This window comes from Mercenaria mercenaria, chromosome 3 (assembly GCF_021730395.1).
Source record: "Mercenaria mercenaria strain notata chromosome 3, MADL_Memer_1, whole genome shotgun sequence".
Taxonomy (NCBI): Eukaryota; Metazoa; Mollusca; class Bivalvia; order Venerida; family Veneridae; genus Mercenaria; species Mercenaria mercenaria.
This window is the reverse complement of record NC_069363.1, coordinates 34,622,851-34,638,818: the sequence shown is the minus strand read 5'-3', so window position 1 is coordinate 34,638,818 and position 15,968 is coordinate 34,622,851. Positions and strand designations below refer to the sequence as shown.

Sequence of the window (15,968 nt, the reverse complement as noted above, 5' to 3'; positions counted from 1 at the left end):
CAATCTTTAGTGGAGTTCCAAACCCACAATGGCAAAGGGCAATTAATTGCAAGGTTGCCTAGTTTACCATTTAGCCACAGTGGTTCCTATAGCTTTTCTTTGCTATTACACTATGTCAGTCGCTAAAAATTATGAATATAGGTGGAAATTGTGTATTATGGACTTGTTATTAACTAATAATTACCATTTTGACACTAGTGTTCTCTGCTAGCAATCTGTAACTTGACATTGGCTGAAAAAAGGAATTTAAACATTGTAACAAATAAAAAAAAAATTATTGAAAAACTCTATCATTAATCAAAACAATGAAGAACATTCTTACTCCCTGTACAGCACAAGTTAATCTTTTGCAAATCTGACAAGGTCTAGACGGGATCTGTCAATTCTGACCAAAAGATCAATTAAGAATTCATATATAAATCACATTCCCACATAATATTTAACAAAAATATATGACAAGATGGCATTTCAGCATCAAGTAAACTCAACATTTAAGCTTAAAGCATGATAATACCTTGGCATTTACTGGTGTATCAAGCTGGGATGGAGACACATTCTCTTTGGATGGTGTAGTTATCCCCCCTGCTTCCTCATAGCCATCTGCTGTCAACTTATTTTTAGACCTCTTTTTCTCTTTCTTGTCTTTCTTTTCTCGTTTTTCTTTCTTCTCCTTTTTCTTCTTTTTGGAATGTGTCTGTTAACAGAAGACCAAATAATGAGATCACTTAGACAAAGCTGATGGCAAAACATGTACTTTCAGACCTGTCTGTACTACTCACCTACGACAGATGACATTTTACACAGGTCCTCAATGTTGGACATAAAATTCATTATGCACATTATTTTCTTGAGATTTCCTTTTTTAACGACATACATTAGTTATATAATATTCCATATAAACTGGTACAATGTGACTACTATAAACAGGGTCATGTTATATACATGGATTAACACATGACCTTTTACTGTTACATGGAACTTAATAAACTAGAACTGTCACAGGAGTGACTCATACCCCCACCATACGGTCTTGTCACAGAAGAATGGCAACCATAAGGAATCTTAAAAATACTTTGGAGTACTTCATCCTGGTCTTCCACATATAAGTAATACTAGTATAATACTAGTATAGTAATACTAGTAAATATATTAAATCTCTAATATTAGAGATACACTAAAAGTGAATACAAAGAAGTGTCTTACCGACCCATGTTACCACGGAAAAATGTTTTTACTTTTTACATAGGACTTATAAAAAAAGATTGAAAATCTAAAAATAGGATTCTAAAAATAGACTAATTCTGAATTTAAGGGGAAGAAACTCAGTACAAAGGTTAAAAAAGGTTACTTCCCTTTGGCTCTAAGCCAATCAGAATGAGATATAGTGAAAATACATCAAAATTAACATTAAATTCTAGATAAAAGGGGACACAATTCAAGAAAAATAGTGTCAGAGTTATGCACCTTGTGTCACATGATGTGGGTGATGAGGTGGAACATCTATTTTAAGTCTGAATCAAATCCATTCAGTAGTAATTGAGATATAGTGAAAATACATCAAAATTAACCTTAAATTCTAAGTAAAAAGGGGCATAATTCATGAAAAATTGGTGTCAGAGTTATGCACCTTGTGTCACATGATGTGGGTGATGAGGTGGAACATCTATTTTAAGTTTGAATCAAATCCATTTTGTAATAATTGAGATATAGTGAAAATACATCAAAATCAACCTTAAATTTAAAGTAAAAGGGGACATAATTCATAAAAAATTTATTTCAGAGTTAAGCACCTTATGTCACATCATCTGGGTGATGAGGTGGAACAACTATTTTAAGTTTGAATCAAATCCATTTAGTAATAACTGAGATATAGTGAAAATACAACAAAATTAGCCTTAAATTCTAAGTAAAAGGGGACATAATTCATGAAAGCTTGGTGTCAGAGTTATGCACCTTGTGTCACATGATGTGGGCACATGATGTGGGTGATGAGGTGGAACATCTATTTTAAGTTTGAATCAAATCCATTCAGTAGTAACTGAGATAAAGTTAAAATACATCAAAATCAACCTTAAATTCTAAGTAAAAAGGGGCATAATTCATAAAAAAAATTGTGTCAGAGTTATGCACCTTATGTCACATGATGTGGGTGATGAGGTGGAACATCTATTTTAAGTTTGAATCAAATCCATTTAGTAATAACTGAGATATAGTGAAAATACAACAAAATTAACCTTAAATTCTAAGTAAAAGGGGACATAATTCATGAAAACTTGGTGTCAAGAGTTATGCACCTTGTGTCACATGATGTGGGTGATAAGGTGGAACATGTATTTTAAGTTTGAATCAAATCCATTTGGTAATAACTGAGATAATAGATTTCGGGACGCGACGGGACGGGACGGGACGGGACGCGACAAAACTGACTCCTATATACCCCCCTCAAACATGTTTGGTGGGGGTATAACAAACAACAGTAATGTTGTTGATTCATCGACAATATCAGGAGTGTTCTCCATAACTTTTTTTTTTATTCAACAGCCTTCATTTGATCACATAATACAAAAGGACTATTTTAATAGATTTAATACCACTTTTTCTGATTTCAAGAAAAAGATAAATTTAAACTGCTGAGTTACCTACCTTTACTTGCTCTTCTTCTGAAGACAGTTCTGGTACATGGGAGACCTTCACCTTCACAGGTTCCTCACCAGGGCCCTCAGACTCTTTGCTGGCTACTTTAGCATCATTCCCCGACAACCAAAAGTCAAGGTCATTCATCTACAAATGTAACAAGTCTAAGTAACAGTGTACAAGTGAACATCTTTAGATCATCAAAAAATACAGATTGGGCATTTTTCATGTCAATCTTATTTTGCAATTTAGAAGTATTCACAACTCATAACTGGCTTTAATTTTTGACATATTTCTGGTTAATGTCATTTGTTTTTTAAAATTTTGTATCACACAACTAATTACAAGAACATATTTTTGGAAAACTGCAGTAACTTGCACTTATATCTTATATCAAATTACTAAAATTTTAATTTCATCATTTTCTAATGTTCAAATTTCAAGTTCATGATACTTTTTGACCATACAAATTCCTATAAAATTCATAAACTGATCTGTCCTTTCTATACTAAGGTAATAGTCTATGCCTAGCCTCGAGACATACCTTTTCACCATTTTCTAACGGTTTTGCATCTATATTATTAACCATGGCTGGAGCTTCATCTCTCGGAGACTGGAGCGGTGTGTTGTCTCCATCTATCACCTCATGATCCTCCATCATCAAACTTGGCTCCTCTTCCTCTGCAGCTTTACGTGATTTCTTCTTATGCTTTTTCTATAAACATATACTTATGCACATCATGTTTCATTAAAACATTAAATTTTCCATAGAATTGTAAACATTATTCACATTTAACAAATATATGCAATCATACAACATATACCAGTAATCATACAAAAATAAAATGTCAACTTTTCTTTTGTGATATCTCCAATAGTCTAGCCAAGTTTGTGCAGTAGGCACAGTACAAGACTATTTAGTCGAAAGGTCATGTGTCTGACCCCTGGTTGAGGATTATCTTCTACATTAGCAATCTAGCAATACAGCACTCATCCTCCGTCACTGACTCATGCAAAAAAGTTGTCAGTTACTTTTGGTGAACATGTTAGTACTGGTATAAAACCAAGGAACACTTGTCAGGTAGACTGGCCACCCTTATATAGCTGAACTGTTGTTGAACAATGGCGTTAATCCAATATAAGAAAGTCAAGCATTACAATAAATGTTATGGTAGTTCAGCATATCTGATTAACTGTAAGTGCCAGCAAAAGGTCATTCATCCAGTAAATCTGCATTAATGTCTGGTAGCCGTTATGAAGGAAGCATAGATGTTGCAGGGAATCTATAATATTTCATGATGTAAGAGTAGTCAGCACTATCATATTTCTTCAGGGTAAATTTTACTAAATAAGTTCTGATGTAAAACAATTCTAAACAAGAATATCAAATAAGTAGCAATGAAAGGACTACAACTGAAATACATTCTCTTTAGCTAATATGATTGAAAATAAGTAAATCTACAAATATGTAAAGTTTCATCAAAATCTACAACATGGAACTTTTCTATATGCAAACATGTCCACGAAAATATTATTTTTCCATCGAAGCCCAAAGTAAAAACTAATCCAAAGAGCACTATTTTCAAACCAGTCAAACAAAATATCATGCATATGACCCTATCTTTTTTACTGGCAGAATTTCCTTCAGATTCTAAGACACTTTGAAGAAATATGGTTTAATGATAGTGTAATTTATAGAACCAATTTGTTTCAAATGTGCAGAACTACCTTAACTAAATTTCCATAGCAAACCTTTTCTTCCTTCCCTCCTTCCTTCTTTTTCTTCTTTTCTTTTTTACTTTCTTTCTCTTTCCTGTGTTTACTCTTCTTTTTCTCAGTTCCATCTTCTGTAGGTGACGGTAGTTGGTCAGATACAATTCTATGTGTTCTTACAGGCAGGATTTCATTTGGCTGTAAAGGTCTGAAACAGAAAATAAGTCAAGACTTGAGTTATTTCCATTCCACAGAATTAACAATGAGTACCGGGTAACAAAAATCATCCCTTACTAAATGTAGAACAGTGTTCTTAAATACTGCTGCAGGTAGTGCTCTGAAGTTACAAATTATGTCAATTACAGACTAGATTCATGGTTCCAAGATTGCTACAAATGAAGCTTTTACTGAACGTCTCAAAGTATCAAGGATTAGTTCATATGCATAAAACAGTGTCTCAACTTTTTTTTCCTAAACCAAAGTTGTAGTTATCAGATCTAGCTTAGTTTTTTAAATGTAATTAAGCACTGCTAGAGAAATATCCCTGTTGACTCAAAAACATGAGAGCAATGAAGGCCCTGTATCTTCAACCAACTTCTTATTTCTTCAAAGCTGACCTAACTTTCAGAAAGACAATCATTCTGACAATGTTCTGCAGAGAGCAACCTTAAAATCCTGAACCAAAATTACTAGAACTGCATTTTTGCCAATAAAAGACCAGTATTATATAACATATAATCTGCAAATGACAGGACATACTCATCCAGGTTAATGTCCAATTTCTTGTACAGCTCATCACCTTCATCTTCCTTGTCAGACATGGTGGATGCACCCTGAAAGTATGTCATAAAATAAACTTTTATAATAATGAAACTGTTATGTATGTACAGAAGTACAGAAAGATACTGGAAAGTCAAAAATATTACATACATTTTCAATTGACATAATACTGCAGTTGTCTTTAAGACACAGCTAAGGCATTTGTTACATTTTATGTTTCAGTGACTTCAGGCCTGCTTTTACTGCACCTGCATGTCACAATACCATGCTTTACTTGCAGAACAGATGAGCTAAAATCAAACACTAATAAATCAGAATTGTTTTTAAAGCATATATTCAAAACTATTAAAGCCTGAATTGGGAATGCTTTGGCACCATATTTTTATCAAAATTATATGGATCTCCATCTTGCCATGTCTATTTTAGCTGGGAAACATTTCGAGGTCAGATTAACATTTATATACTTGACTGTTATTTAGACCCATCTTAAAAGCCCTTGGCAAAGAATCTGATATCAGACTGAAATTCTCTATGTACCTCTGGCATTTCAACAACCGAACTGACTTGGTGCTGTTGTGGAATGTCTTCTTCATCACTGTCTTCTATGTCTCCTTTCCTCTTCTTTCTCTTCTTCTTCTTTTGTTTTTTCTTCCTTCCTTCAGCATCCATTTGCATGTACTTGTCAGAGTTTACACCTATGAAAAGGGGAAGAATTGCTTTCAGCAACGATACTGTTTGGCATATAGTCATACACCTTACTGCCTGCACAGCTAGCCTAATATCAAACATGCAATTACCATTATAGGTGAGGGCTAAATTTTCATATATTTCAATGTGTTGTCAATCCCATTAGTAAACTTATTTAAAATCTGAAATCCATGAAATGGCTGTATTCACCTAAATTACAAAATTTTATGCCCAAAAAAGTAAGCAATTTCATAAAACTCTACATAAACAAAGCATATTAAACAATATCAGAATTCAATATAAACTGATAAAAACCCAAAGAATGAAGAAGAAGAAAAGAGAATTACCTGGAACATGAAGAGGTACCGACAAGTCAATAGGTGCCACAGGAATGACAGATGACGACTCCGTCAATGATGACTTTTTCCTCTGTAAATGAAGTGTAGTTAATATCAGCATACATTATACTGACATTTTAAAAAAAACCCATTATTTATAAAGCTTAAAGAAAAACGTATTCAAACATTATATAGACAGAACCTGAGATTTTTGCTCTTGGCAAAGAAGTGTAGGTGACTGCAAGTTTTACTACATAGAGTTCATTTAAAATAAAGCCAGTTCAAGTGTACATAAAACTTAAAGCTTATTCTGTTACTCTTAAGACTACCATCTGGAAACTTGGGGCATCTGAAAGTGTAGCAGAGTCAAAATCTTAAAGTTCAAATTCACAACATACATATCTTAACACACATGAAATATCTCCATCTTAACTAGGATTATCTTCATACCTTAACTCACATACATCTACCAAACTTTATCAATAAATTGGGAATGAGTAACAGCTGACTGAGATTAACCGTTATTAGGCGAGATAAAATCATCACTTATCCTAAATTTGTGATTACCTTAACATCTCCTTTGAGGTAGTTAGGATTATGTTCCTGCTCAGCTTTCCTTTGTTCTCTAGCCTGAAATAAAGAGAACAATTTTACATCCTTTCTTGCAAACACAGAAATTTAATAACACCGGTAATGTAAAAATATACTTCTTTTATAAGAAAGCAAATTTTCTGAGAAAAAGTGTTAGTACCTTTAAGGTCTTCAATTTTTGCTGTTACAATACTACAGGTGTTCTAACAATACTACAGGTGTTTAAAAGGATCACCCTAGTGACCAAAAACTTTAGAAGAGGACAATTTATATTTACCTTGCTTAATTCCTCTTCCGTCATTTCTTTTACTTTCTGAGCTGGTTCAGCTGGATAAAATGACCTGCATTTACAAAATAGTATACTGTATATCTACAATAATATATCATTTAAGCAAAGGTTGTCTTGAGATATAAATTACAGACGAGTCTCGAAGCTATGTAAGTTACCCATTTTTATGTAAATCTCAGTTTCTTACATCATATGTCTATAGAAATGTGACTTTGGTCCAATTATCTTTGAAGACACAAATTATCTTGACAAACCTAGGAAGCACAAATCAAGCTTGTAAAATGACATACTTGGAATCTGGTAAATAAGCAAATGCCGTTTTAATACCTTAAATGACCCTTATGTGCTATTACATAAGCCCCAAGTTACGTACCTATACTTGATATCTTCTATTAGCCTTTGACAATATGGACAATGCTCATTACTGATGAGACAATGAAAATTAAATGCTGATATATGCAGTAGACAACCTCTGTCAAATTCACAAATATGGGATATGATCAAAAGTAAACAACTGAGCATTTTATCATGATTGTCATTTAATTTGAACATCAGAGTTTTCTGTATTCACTTCCACATTTCTTGTAAGCGACAGTGATGTCTATAATCATTTTGTCTCCCTCAAGTAGGATTTCCGTGTTATGAAAGTTTTTCTCAAAGTTTGATAAACAGAGAATCATCTCAAACTGTATTTTAACAAGAACTGTTCGTAAAATACATAGGCATCCCCCTCCCTTGATTATTTAATTATGAATAATGTGATAGTGATCTTTGACCTACTGATTACTTAAACAATAGGGGTCATCTACTGACCACATTCAATCCCCCACTGAACTTATGAATATGGCCAAATTTTTTAACTGTTTTCATCTCTGACACTGTGCCCTTGCCCTTTTCACTTACTGCCCAAAAAAAAAAAAGGGGGAAACCAAACGCCCACGGAATCCTTCTATGAAAAGAAAAACGTTAGTTTAAGGGAAACCCAGACATTGACAGACTTTTAAACGATTTCTTGTTTCGAATTTTTTTGAACCTGTAACCTGTACATGCACCAAAATTTTTAAACGGGGGAAATTTTACATGATACAAAATGACAGTAGCCCCTTGCCTAATTTTGGTGATGAACTTGGAATCTGCAAAAAAACAACGAAAACCTATAAAACCCTCCAATAAAAAATTGTAATAATAATCCTATGATCATCACCCCGGGGGGCGGGAATATAATTACCCACCGTCTGTCATCTCATCAAGCTCTCAATGGTGGGTCATTGACCACGATTTAGACCCAAACCTGTAAATTAACGCATTACCGCTTTTATCTCATCACCCCCACTTTAACATGCTTTAATGCTTTCTTTCACTTTAAGCCAATTTAGTTTTGGCCCCGAAGACTTGATTTAAAGATAAATACTTTTTCGGGGAGTAACACCAAACTTTATAAAAAAAATTTCTGAACTTTTTACAATTTTTAAGGAACCATAACATTCAAACTCATACAAAATACTGAGCAAAATTTCCAACTAGACCCCTTTTTTTTTATCATATTTCTTTGACAGTATTAGAAGTGGGGAAAAAATAAAAAAATTTTTGAAAAAAAATTTTATTTTCACAAAATTTAAATGCTTTTTTCAATAACAGGAAAAAAAAACAATTCCATAAAAAAGGGTTTTGCTATTTGACCCATAAAATTTAAAAAGCACGGTTTTTAATAACGCGTATGCCGCCGTTAAAAACCGAATAATTTCCCAAGCACCGACTGGCAGGACTGATGAAAAGGTCGAATGTACGCCTGGTCTATGGCAGACCATTTTTGGACGATTACTTTTTTCCAAATTTCCTGAAGTTTTTGAGGAAAAAACCGGGAAGTCTCCTATTGGGGCCATCAAGCTCGTCCCACAAATGCTCAATTTGGTTTTTTAAGTCCGGGATTTCGACCCCCCAATCGGGACTTTAAACGCGTAACTTTGCAAGAATTTCTAGTGCTTGCGGCTGTGTACTTGTAGCCCCATCAGCTGATGTTATCCACCATGAGTCATTATGTGGGGAATCGCCACTGGGAAAAACACTCATTTTGGTACTTACGTGCTTTGAGTTTACCATTTTACAAGGGCGGTGTTTTAGAATTTAATGACACGCCTGCCCTATCATCAATGAACCACCACCGAAAGTCAGTTCAGTAACACAATTGTCCTTGTAGCGTTCGTTACGAGGGCGGAAAAACCCCTTACCCCTACCCACTGGGGTTTAAAGTGGAACTGCTTTCGTGGGAAAAATAAAATTTTGCCCAATCGCGTCTGTTGAATCGCATGTCCTCCTTCCCCCGTTTAATCTTTTGTCGAAGAAATTGTAAATTATCCCTTTATACGGACGTCTGCTCTGATTCCTTGCTCACGGAGACGATTTCTCACTGTTGAGCGAAATTGGGGTTATTCCCCCCAAAAGTTTGGACGCAGGATGTTGTTTGCAAAAACGATTACGTAGGTGTTGTAACCAAGAATCGATCCGCTATGGAAGTTATACGCGGCCGGGGTTTTCGTCTCATCCGCCACTTTTCCCGGTACGGACGAATTTATTTAAAGGGTTTGTTATCGTCCCAAAATGACTCCAAATACACTGCAACCTGCAAAAAAAATCATATCAATAAGAAAACATCAAACATTTCTTAAAATAAAAATTTCAATAAATTTTAAAAAAAGAATGACCAATTAAAACAAAAGATAAAAAAAAAAACGCATTTTACCTACAAGGAGAGCCCCCAGTTTTCCAACTTCCAAAGCACGTGCTCTTTCTTCATTTCGCATTGGGGCCAATTGTCCTTTTGATAATTTATGATTTTCAAATGGGGCAGGGCCATAGATATGGAGAAAACAGTAACTTTTTAAATTTGGACAATTTTGACTTGGGCAAGTGAAAAAACGATTTGCACGTCATCAAGGATGACATGGTTTTAAAACTTGAAAAACCCGGGGTTTTTCGAAAAATTGTACGTGTCCTAACAAATGTCGCGCTTCTTATTTCAGAACGTACCTTTAAAAAAAAAGACTTCAAAAAATTATAAAATGTCTAGTTGGAACATTGTTCAGTGTATATGCTTGTATACTGAAAGTCTTTTACTATTTTTTTTTTTAAATGACTTTTCTAAAAAATGAAGGTTAAGAAACCTGCTTTAATAACAGTAGCCACTTCCTTCAGGTAAAAATCATTGTATGACTCCCTTTTGTAAAGGAACTTTCTTTGAGCTTTTGGTCGACAGATTTGGTTCCGTGAAAGGGGTCACTTCCTTACTTAACACTAGACCTTTGTTTTGAAGTTTGAGCACATTTAATCTGAGCTCATACACTTCAATACTAACCACTCAATTTGTTTAACTTACTTACCCCTTTAAACATGGATATAAAGTGGACCTTTAATAACTGTTCCTGTTAATTATGGCCTTTTATCGAATTTAAAAGTCGTTGTTTGTCCTTTATGTTGTTCCTAGACCATTCTCTATTTGTTTAGCCCATCCTTCCCATTTTTCTTTCTATTTTTCCTTTTTGTCCTTTTGCCACATCAGAGTTGCCATTTACTTCTAAATTCTGAAGTCTGAAATCCTCTGACTGCCTACACCAGGTATTTAATTTGCAATTTTCTTAAAGACATGTCTTCAATCGATTATCCTCAAAATCAATATTATTAAACAGCAACAATCATTAAAATCACACCTGATAAAGCATTATTATTTACAATATATTAATGAGTCACAGCTATAATCTTGGATTTTATAGGTCCCGGTGTTTATATCAATTTCAGTAACTACTAAGGTTTAAGATTTCCTACGTTTTTTATTTATCTAACAACATACCCTTTATTATTCTCACTATTAAATTAAAATCTGTTAAATTTCAGAACTTATTATTCCTTTAAAGGGATGCAAAAAAACTTCTTTCACCCTTTCATGAACTAAAGTCAGAGCTCTTTAAAATTTTAATTTTTCGGTAACATTTCACACTCTTCACAACCTCAGTATCATCATCCTCCTCGGTACCTATTTGTTAAGCCATCAAACTTGATGGTTCGAAAGGGCTTTAAGTAGCAGCTACATTTCAGTATAAACATTGAGACATTCTGTACAGAATTTCTTTGGCTTTGTGCAGGATAAAGCACGACTTGCCGTCCTCTTTCAAACTACGGGATAAAAAGGAAAATTTAAGTTCATAGAATATATAAACAAATTACAAGAATTTAACTTTTAAATTTTTTTTTAAAAAAAATGTTAAAGGGGGAAAGTCATATTTTTTGGATAAGTTTTTGAATCATACTAACAAGGGTACAGGAAATTTCTAGAGCTTACACAAGCTTTATTTGGTGTATTGATTTTTGTATGATTAAATCTTTGTCTAACAAGTCTTATCCTAACAGTGTCCTTGACTCGTAACAAGTTAACTTGTCCTTGTAATTAATGAAGCTCCAATACATGAGGATAAATACGAAAGTTTTTTAAATCATAGGCAACTGAATCAAATTAGGTATGGGAAAAATTATAAATGGAGACAACTCAACTTAAATTCTCCACATAGCAAAGCATTAATTCATACATTAATATACCATCTCTGAGAATTGTTAGCTAATGCGCATTTCTAAAAACTGCCGAAATATAATTATAAGAGTACATTATAAAACTTTGAAATCCCCTCTAATACACATCTTTAATCTATAATGATTAAACTTATGCAAATGTAAGTGTTATCAACATAAAATGAGCCATATCTAGGATCAGATTAACCTATAACTAAATTTGAAATTGAAAGTGGCATTTATCAATAAAGGCATTTAACCTGTAAATAAATTTCAATCAGATCTGACACATGAATGTAAGTTAAGTGAACTGTTTTACTGATTTCTAACCATCAGTTACTACCTGATCTCCATCAACAACTTTTTCCACAAGAAACATCGTGAAGACTAATTTTTTATAAATACTATTTTGCCCAATATTCACTTACTTACTGCTTACCTGAAAAAAATTTCCCATTTTAACATACAGGGTACGATTAGAACTTAAAAAACAATCCTAAAAACTTGCTTATTGAGACCCAGCATTCAAAGTTATAATTAGAAACAAATTTAAAATAACAACTACTGACAGGCATCAGCGAACACAGCATACCCATCGCCACTGCTTGGATAGTGAAAGGGTAAAACTATTTTAGCTGTGACCTGACTAGAACTGAACCACCAGTAAACTCTCAAACCATTTATTGTGTGATTATAATCAGTTCCATGAAAATCTTCAAGGGTTTAATACAAGATAACCTTTGCCTTCATTGTGACTGGTGAAGTGGACTCATGAGTTCTGATGAGGATCATGAGCAAATTTGATAAAAATTCTTCAGGGTAAGTGATACCAGTAGTGCACAAAGTAAGGCTCAATTGACTCACTTGAATTTCTTACTTGTGGCATGGTTGACTCATAATTTCTCTTCATCTGATAGGTAATCATTTGACCAGTTTTTAAATTCCTTCAAAGGGTTTAGGAGATTTCGGACACGAAAGAAGGAAAACTTTGACCTTTTGTGGCCTTGACCTTGAGCTGACATGCTACTCAAATTTCTGCACTTGTTGATGAGGTATCATTTGACTAAGTTTTGATGAAATCCTAAGGTGTTAGGGATAACGGACACAAAATGGAAGGTTCAAAAACCTTGACCCAATTGTGACCTTGACCTTGAGCCGGATGACCTATTGGGTTCTTCACATGTTTTGAGGTGATCCTTTACCAAGTTTGTAAATTCTTCAGGGTTAAGAGATTAAGAGGCCCAAAATGGAAGCTCAACCTTAGACCTTAGTTGTGACCTTACTTGCCGGCATGGCTGACACATGGGTTCTGCCACTCTTATGAGGGATTAATAAATATTAAAATCCTTCAAGGGGTTTAGGAGATATAGCGCACAAAATGCACCCAAAACCTTTGCCTTGAGTTTGACCTGACTTAACCGAGAGGCTACTCATGGTTCTGCACATACGTTTGAATGACCAATTCCACAAATACTTCAGGGATTTAAATATGGACCGACACGAATTTGTTACGCCGATGGCGACCGCAGACCATGTCCTATATTCCCTACGACGCGCGGGATTAAAAACAATTACCCCTCTTCTTCAAAGAGACAAATAAAAACTAATCATTTTACAAATATTCCAAGAGTTTTATCTTACCATTTGTGCAACAGCAAATGATGCTTAGCCTGGACCCAATTACTACCTATTGACTGGTTAATAGACGACCATGTCTAGTACCTTCCATGCAGTTAACCACCATAAATCTCACATATTCATAAAATTAAAAAAATGGAAGTATTGCCATCAATACAGTCCCCATTGGAACCACTCCTAATTTTTACGTCAGTATAACATAATGAACGATATCTTCAAATATGTAAAAACCCAATATTTTCATATAAATCATGTTATAACACACATTGGTTAAAATTTTGCATTATAAAAACCCACCTTGTTTTCATATTGAATTTGTTTTGGCTGATTAAAAATGTTATCAAGTAATTTTAAAACAACAAAGGGAAATTTCTGAAAAAAAAAAATAAAGTCACAAGTAAATCTTTCCAGTAGATAGGTCAAATACACCTACAAATTGATGTAACATGCATAGCTGTACCAAAAAAAGTGGCCTTTTCTCTCCGCCAGTATGAAAAAAGTCAAAAAATTTTTATTAAACATGGACTAATTCTAAAACAAGGGTGCCCATGGTGAAATTGTCCAAGTTACATCAAAATCCTCCGTGCAATAAGAAGATCCGTACAAAGTCATTCTTGATTTGAACCTTTGACCTCTAAATATGACCTTGCCTTAGACCTAGGGACCTGTTCTTTAATTGCTGTCTCATCCGGGGAAATTTGCCAACTGTATCTAAACCTGCTATTGCATGACAAGAAGGTACCGGTTCAAAAAATCCTGCCCTTTTTGATCCAAGTGTGCTTTCAATGGCTAGTACTGGTGTCGTTCATCAGGAACATTTGTCCAGATATAAAATCCCTTCATGGATGAGAGTTACAGGGAAAAAAACCTCTGTTGAGCTTTGACCGCCCCCCCATTGTACTTGACCTTAGCTATGGGCCGGGATTTGCGCAACCTCATCACATCATGGGGAACACTTGGCTAAGGTATTAAAATCCTTAATGAATGTAAATTATGGACCAGACACGAAACAGACCCTGTTCATGCTATGTTAAATTGACTCTAAGTGACATTGACCTTTGATAGGGTCTGAAAGTTTGCTAAAACTCTTTATTTCTATTTTGAAGTAATATTAAAATCCTTTCAAATGGAGAGTTTTGGACCGACAGGGAAAAACCATGTTGCCTTTGACCTCCAATTTGACTTGACCTTGAAGGGGTCCAGTTTGCGATGAACGTCGTCTCCTATGGGAACATTTGTGCCAAGTTAATATTAAAATCTCTTCAGATGGAAGTTATGGACCGACAGGAAAAAACCTTTTCCTTAACCTTAAATTTGACCTTGAGGGAAGGGTTTCCGATTTGTGCATGACATCATCTCATCATGGGAACATTTGTCCCAGTAATACAAATCCCTTCAAGGATGGGAGATTGTGGACCAGACAGGAAAAAAGCCCTGTTGAACTTTGCCTCAATTGTCACCTTGACTTTTAGCTAGGGTCCGGTTTTTGGCATGACACTCGTCTCATCTGGAACATTTTGCCATGTAATATAAAATCCTTATGGACAAGTTATGACCGACAAAATGGACGCGATCGAATGAACGCAAATTACGAGAATGACGGAGACAAATGCATCCCTAGGCCCCGAAAATTTTTCAACCAGTAGGGGATAAAAAACTTATTTTTAGAAAAAGCGCTACTGTTATGCCTTTTCCAATCTCTATGAAATGATTCTTTAAAATTCTTCATATAGTGGACATCACTATTCTCGCAGTATCACTAATTGCGGTATTAAAGTTAAATTGTGAAGCCTTTGCACATTTTTTTGCTTTGGAGTTCAGACTTTCTTACAACTTGCTCATGAAGATTTTGCAAGCTTTGAAGCAAAAAAATTTGTTTCCTATTCAACGAAAGAAACTGATTTCAGGATTTATTACAACATCACAAAAAACTGTTAACTGCCACGACAATACAGGACAGGTGTGCAGCATAATACCCAACTGGAAGTCCAAATAACACTGCTCCTCACACGGGTTATAGCGAAGAGTATTATTTGTAATATACTATAATTGAGTTAATTAATCATATAGTGTTTCAACCCAATATAAACTCAGTCATCTGTATGCTAGTGGTAACTTCTTACCATTGTTCTAACCATTGAAACTTTTTAATCAAATAACATCAAAATTTTAAGTATAGAGTAAATATATAAGCTACAAACAAGGCAGTCTGAAAGACAGCTAAATCCCCCGCCACTTCTATGGATAGTGAAAGGGTAAACCTTTGAATTTAGCTGTGACCTTGACCTTGAACTGACATGGCTGACTCATGAATTCTGCACAACGTCTTGATTAGGTGATCATTTGACCCAAGTTTCATGAAAATCCTTCAAGGGGTTTAGGACATACAGAGCTGAAACCTTTGACCTTCAGTTGTGACCTTGACCTTGAGTTGACATGGTGACCATGAGTTCTTGAGGGGGTGGGTCAAGTTGACCCAAGTTTGATGAAAATCCTTCAGGGGTTTAGGAGATCTCAGGGGAACCAAATGGAAGCCTCAAACCTACGACCCTTAGCTGTTTATCTTGACTTGACTGGCTGTTGACTCTTATTTCTGCAATGTCTGATGAGGTAATCATTTTACCTAAGTTTTAAAAAAAATTCCTTCAAGGGTTTAGGAGAATAGAGCGACCGAAATGGAAGGCTCAAACCTTTGACCCTTCATTTGACCTTGACCTTGGGCCACATGCTGACTCCATAAG

General features: G+C 34.7%; 1 protein-coding gene across 1 annotated transcript in view; it reads right to left on the bottom strand.

Annotated features, from left to right (window-relative positions):
* The window catches only part of LOC123525106 (AP-3 complex subunit delta-1-like), a 62,400-nt gene that overhangs the window by 11,901 nt on the left and 34,531 nt on the right, over nt 1–15,968 (bottom strand). The window contains 12 exon segments of the mRNA XM_053539655.1: nt 185–232; nt 515–694; nt 2,644–2,781; nt 3,179–3,349; nt 4,387–4,555; nt 5,107–5,180; nt 5,665–5,822; nt 6,162–6,243; nt 6,720–6,782; nt 7,021–7,086; nt 8,226–8,267; nt 15,204–15,270. Of these exon segments, the coding sequence (XP_053395630.1) occupies nt 185–232; nt 515–694; nt 2,644–2,781; nt 3,179–3,349; nt 4,387–4,555; nt 5,107–5,180; nt 5,665–5,822; nt 6,162–6,243; nt 6,720–6,782; nt 7,021–7,086; nt 8,226–8,267; nt 15,204–15,270 (1,258 nt within the window).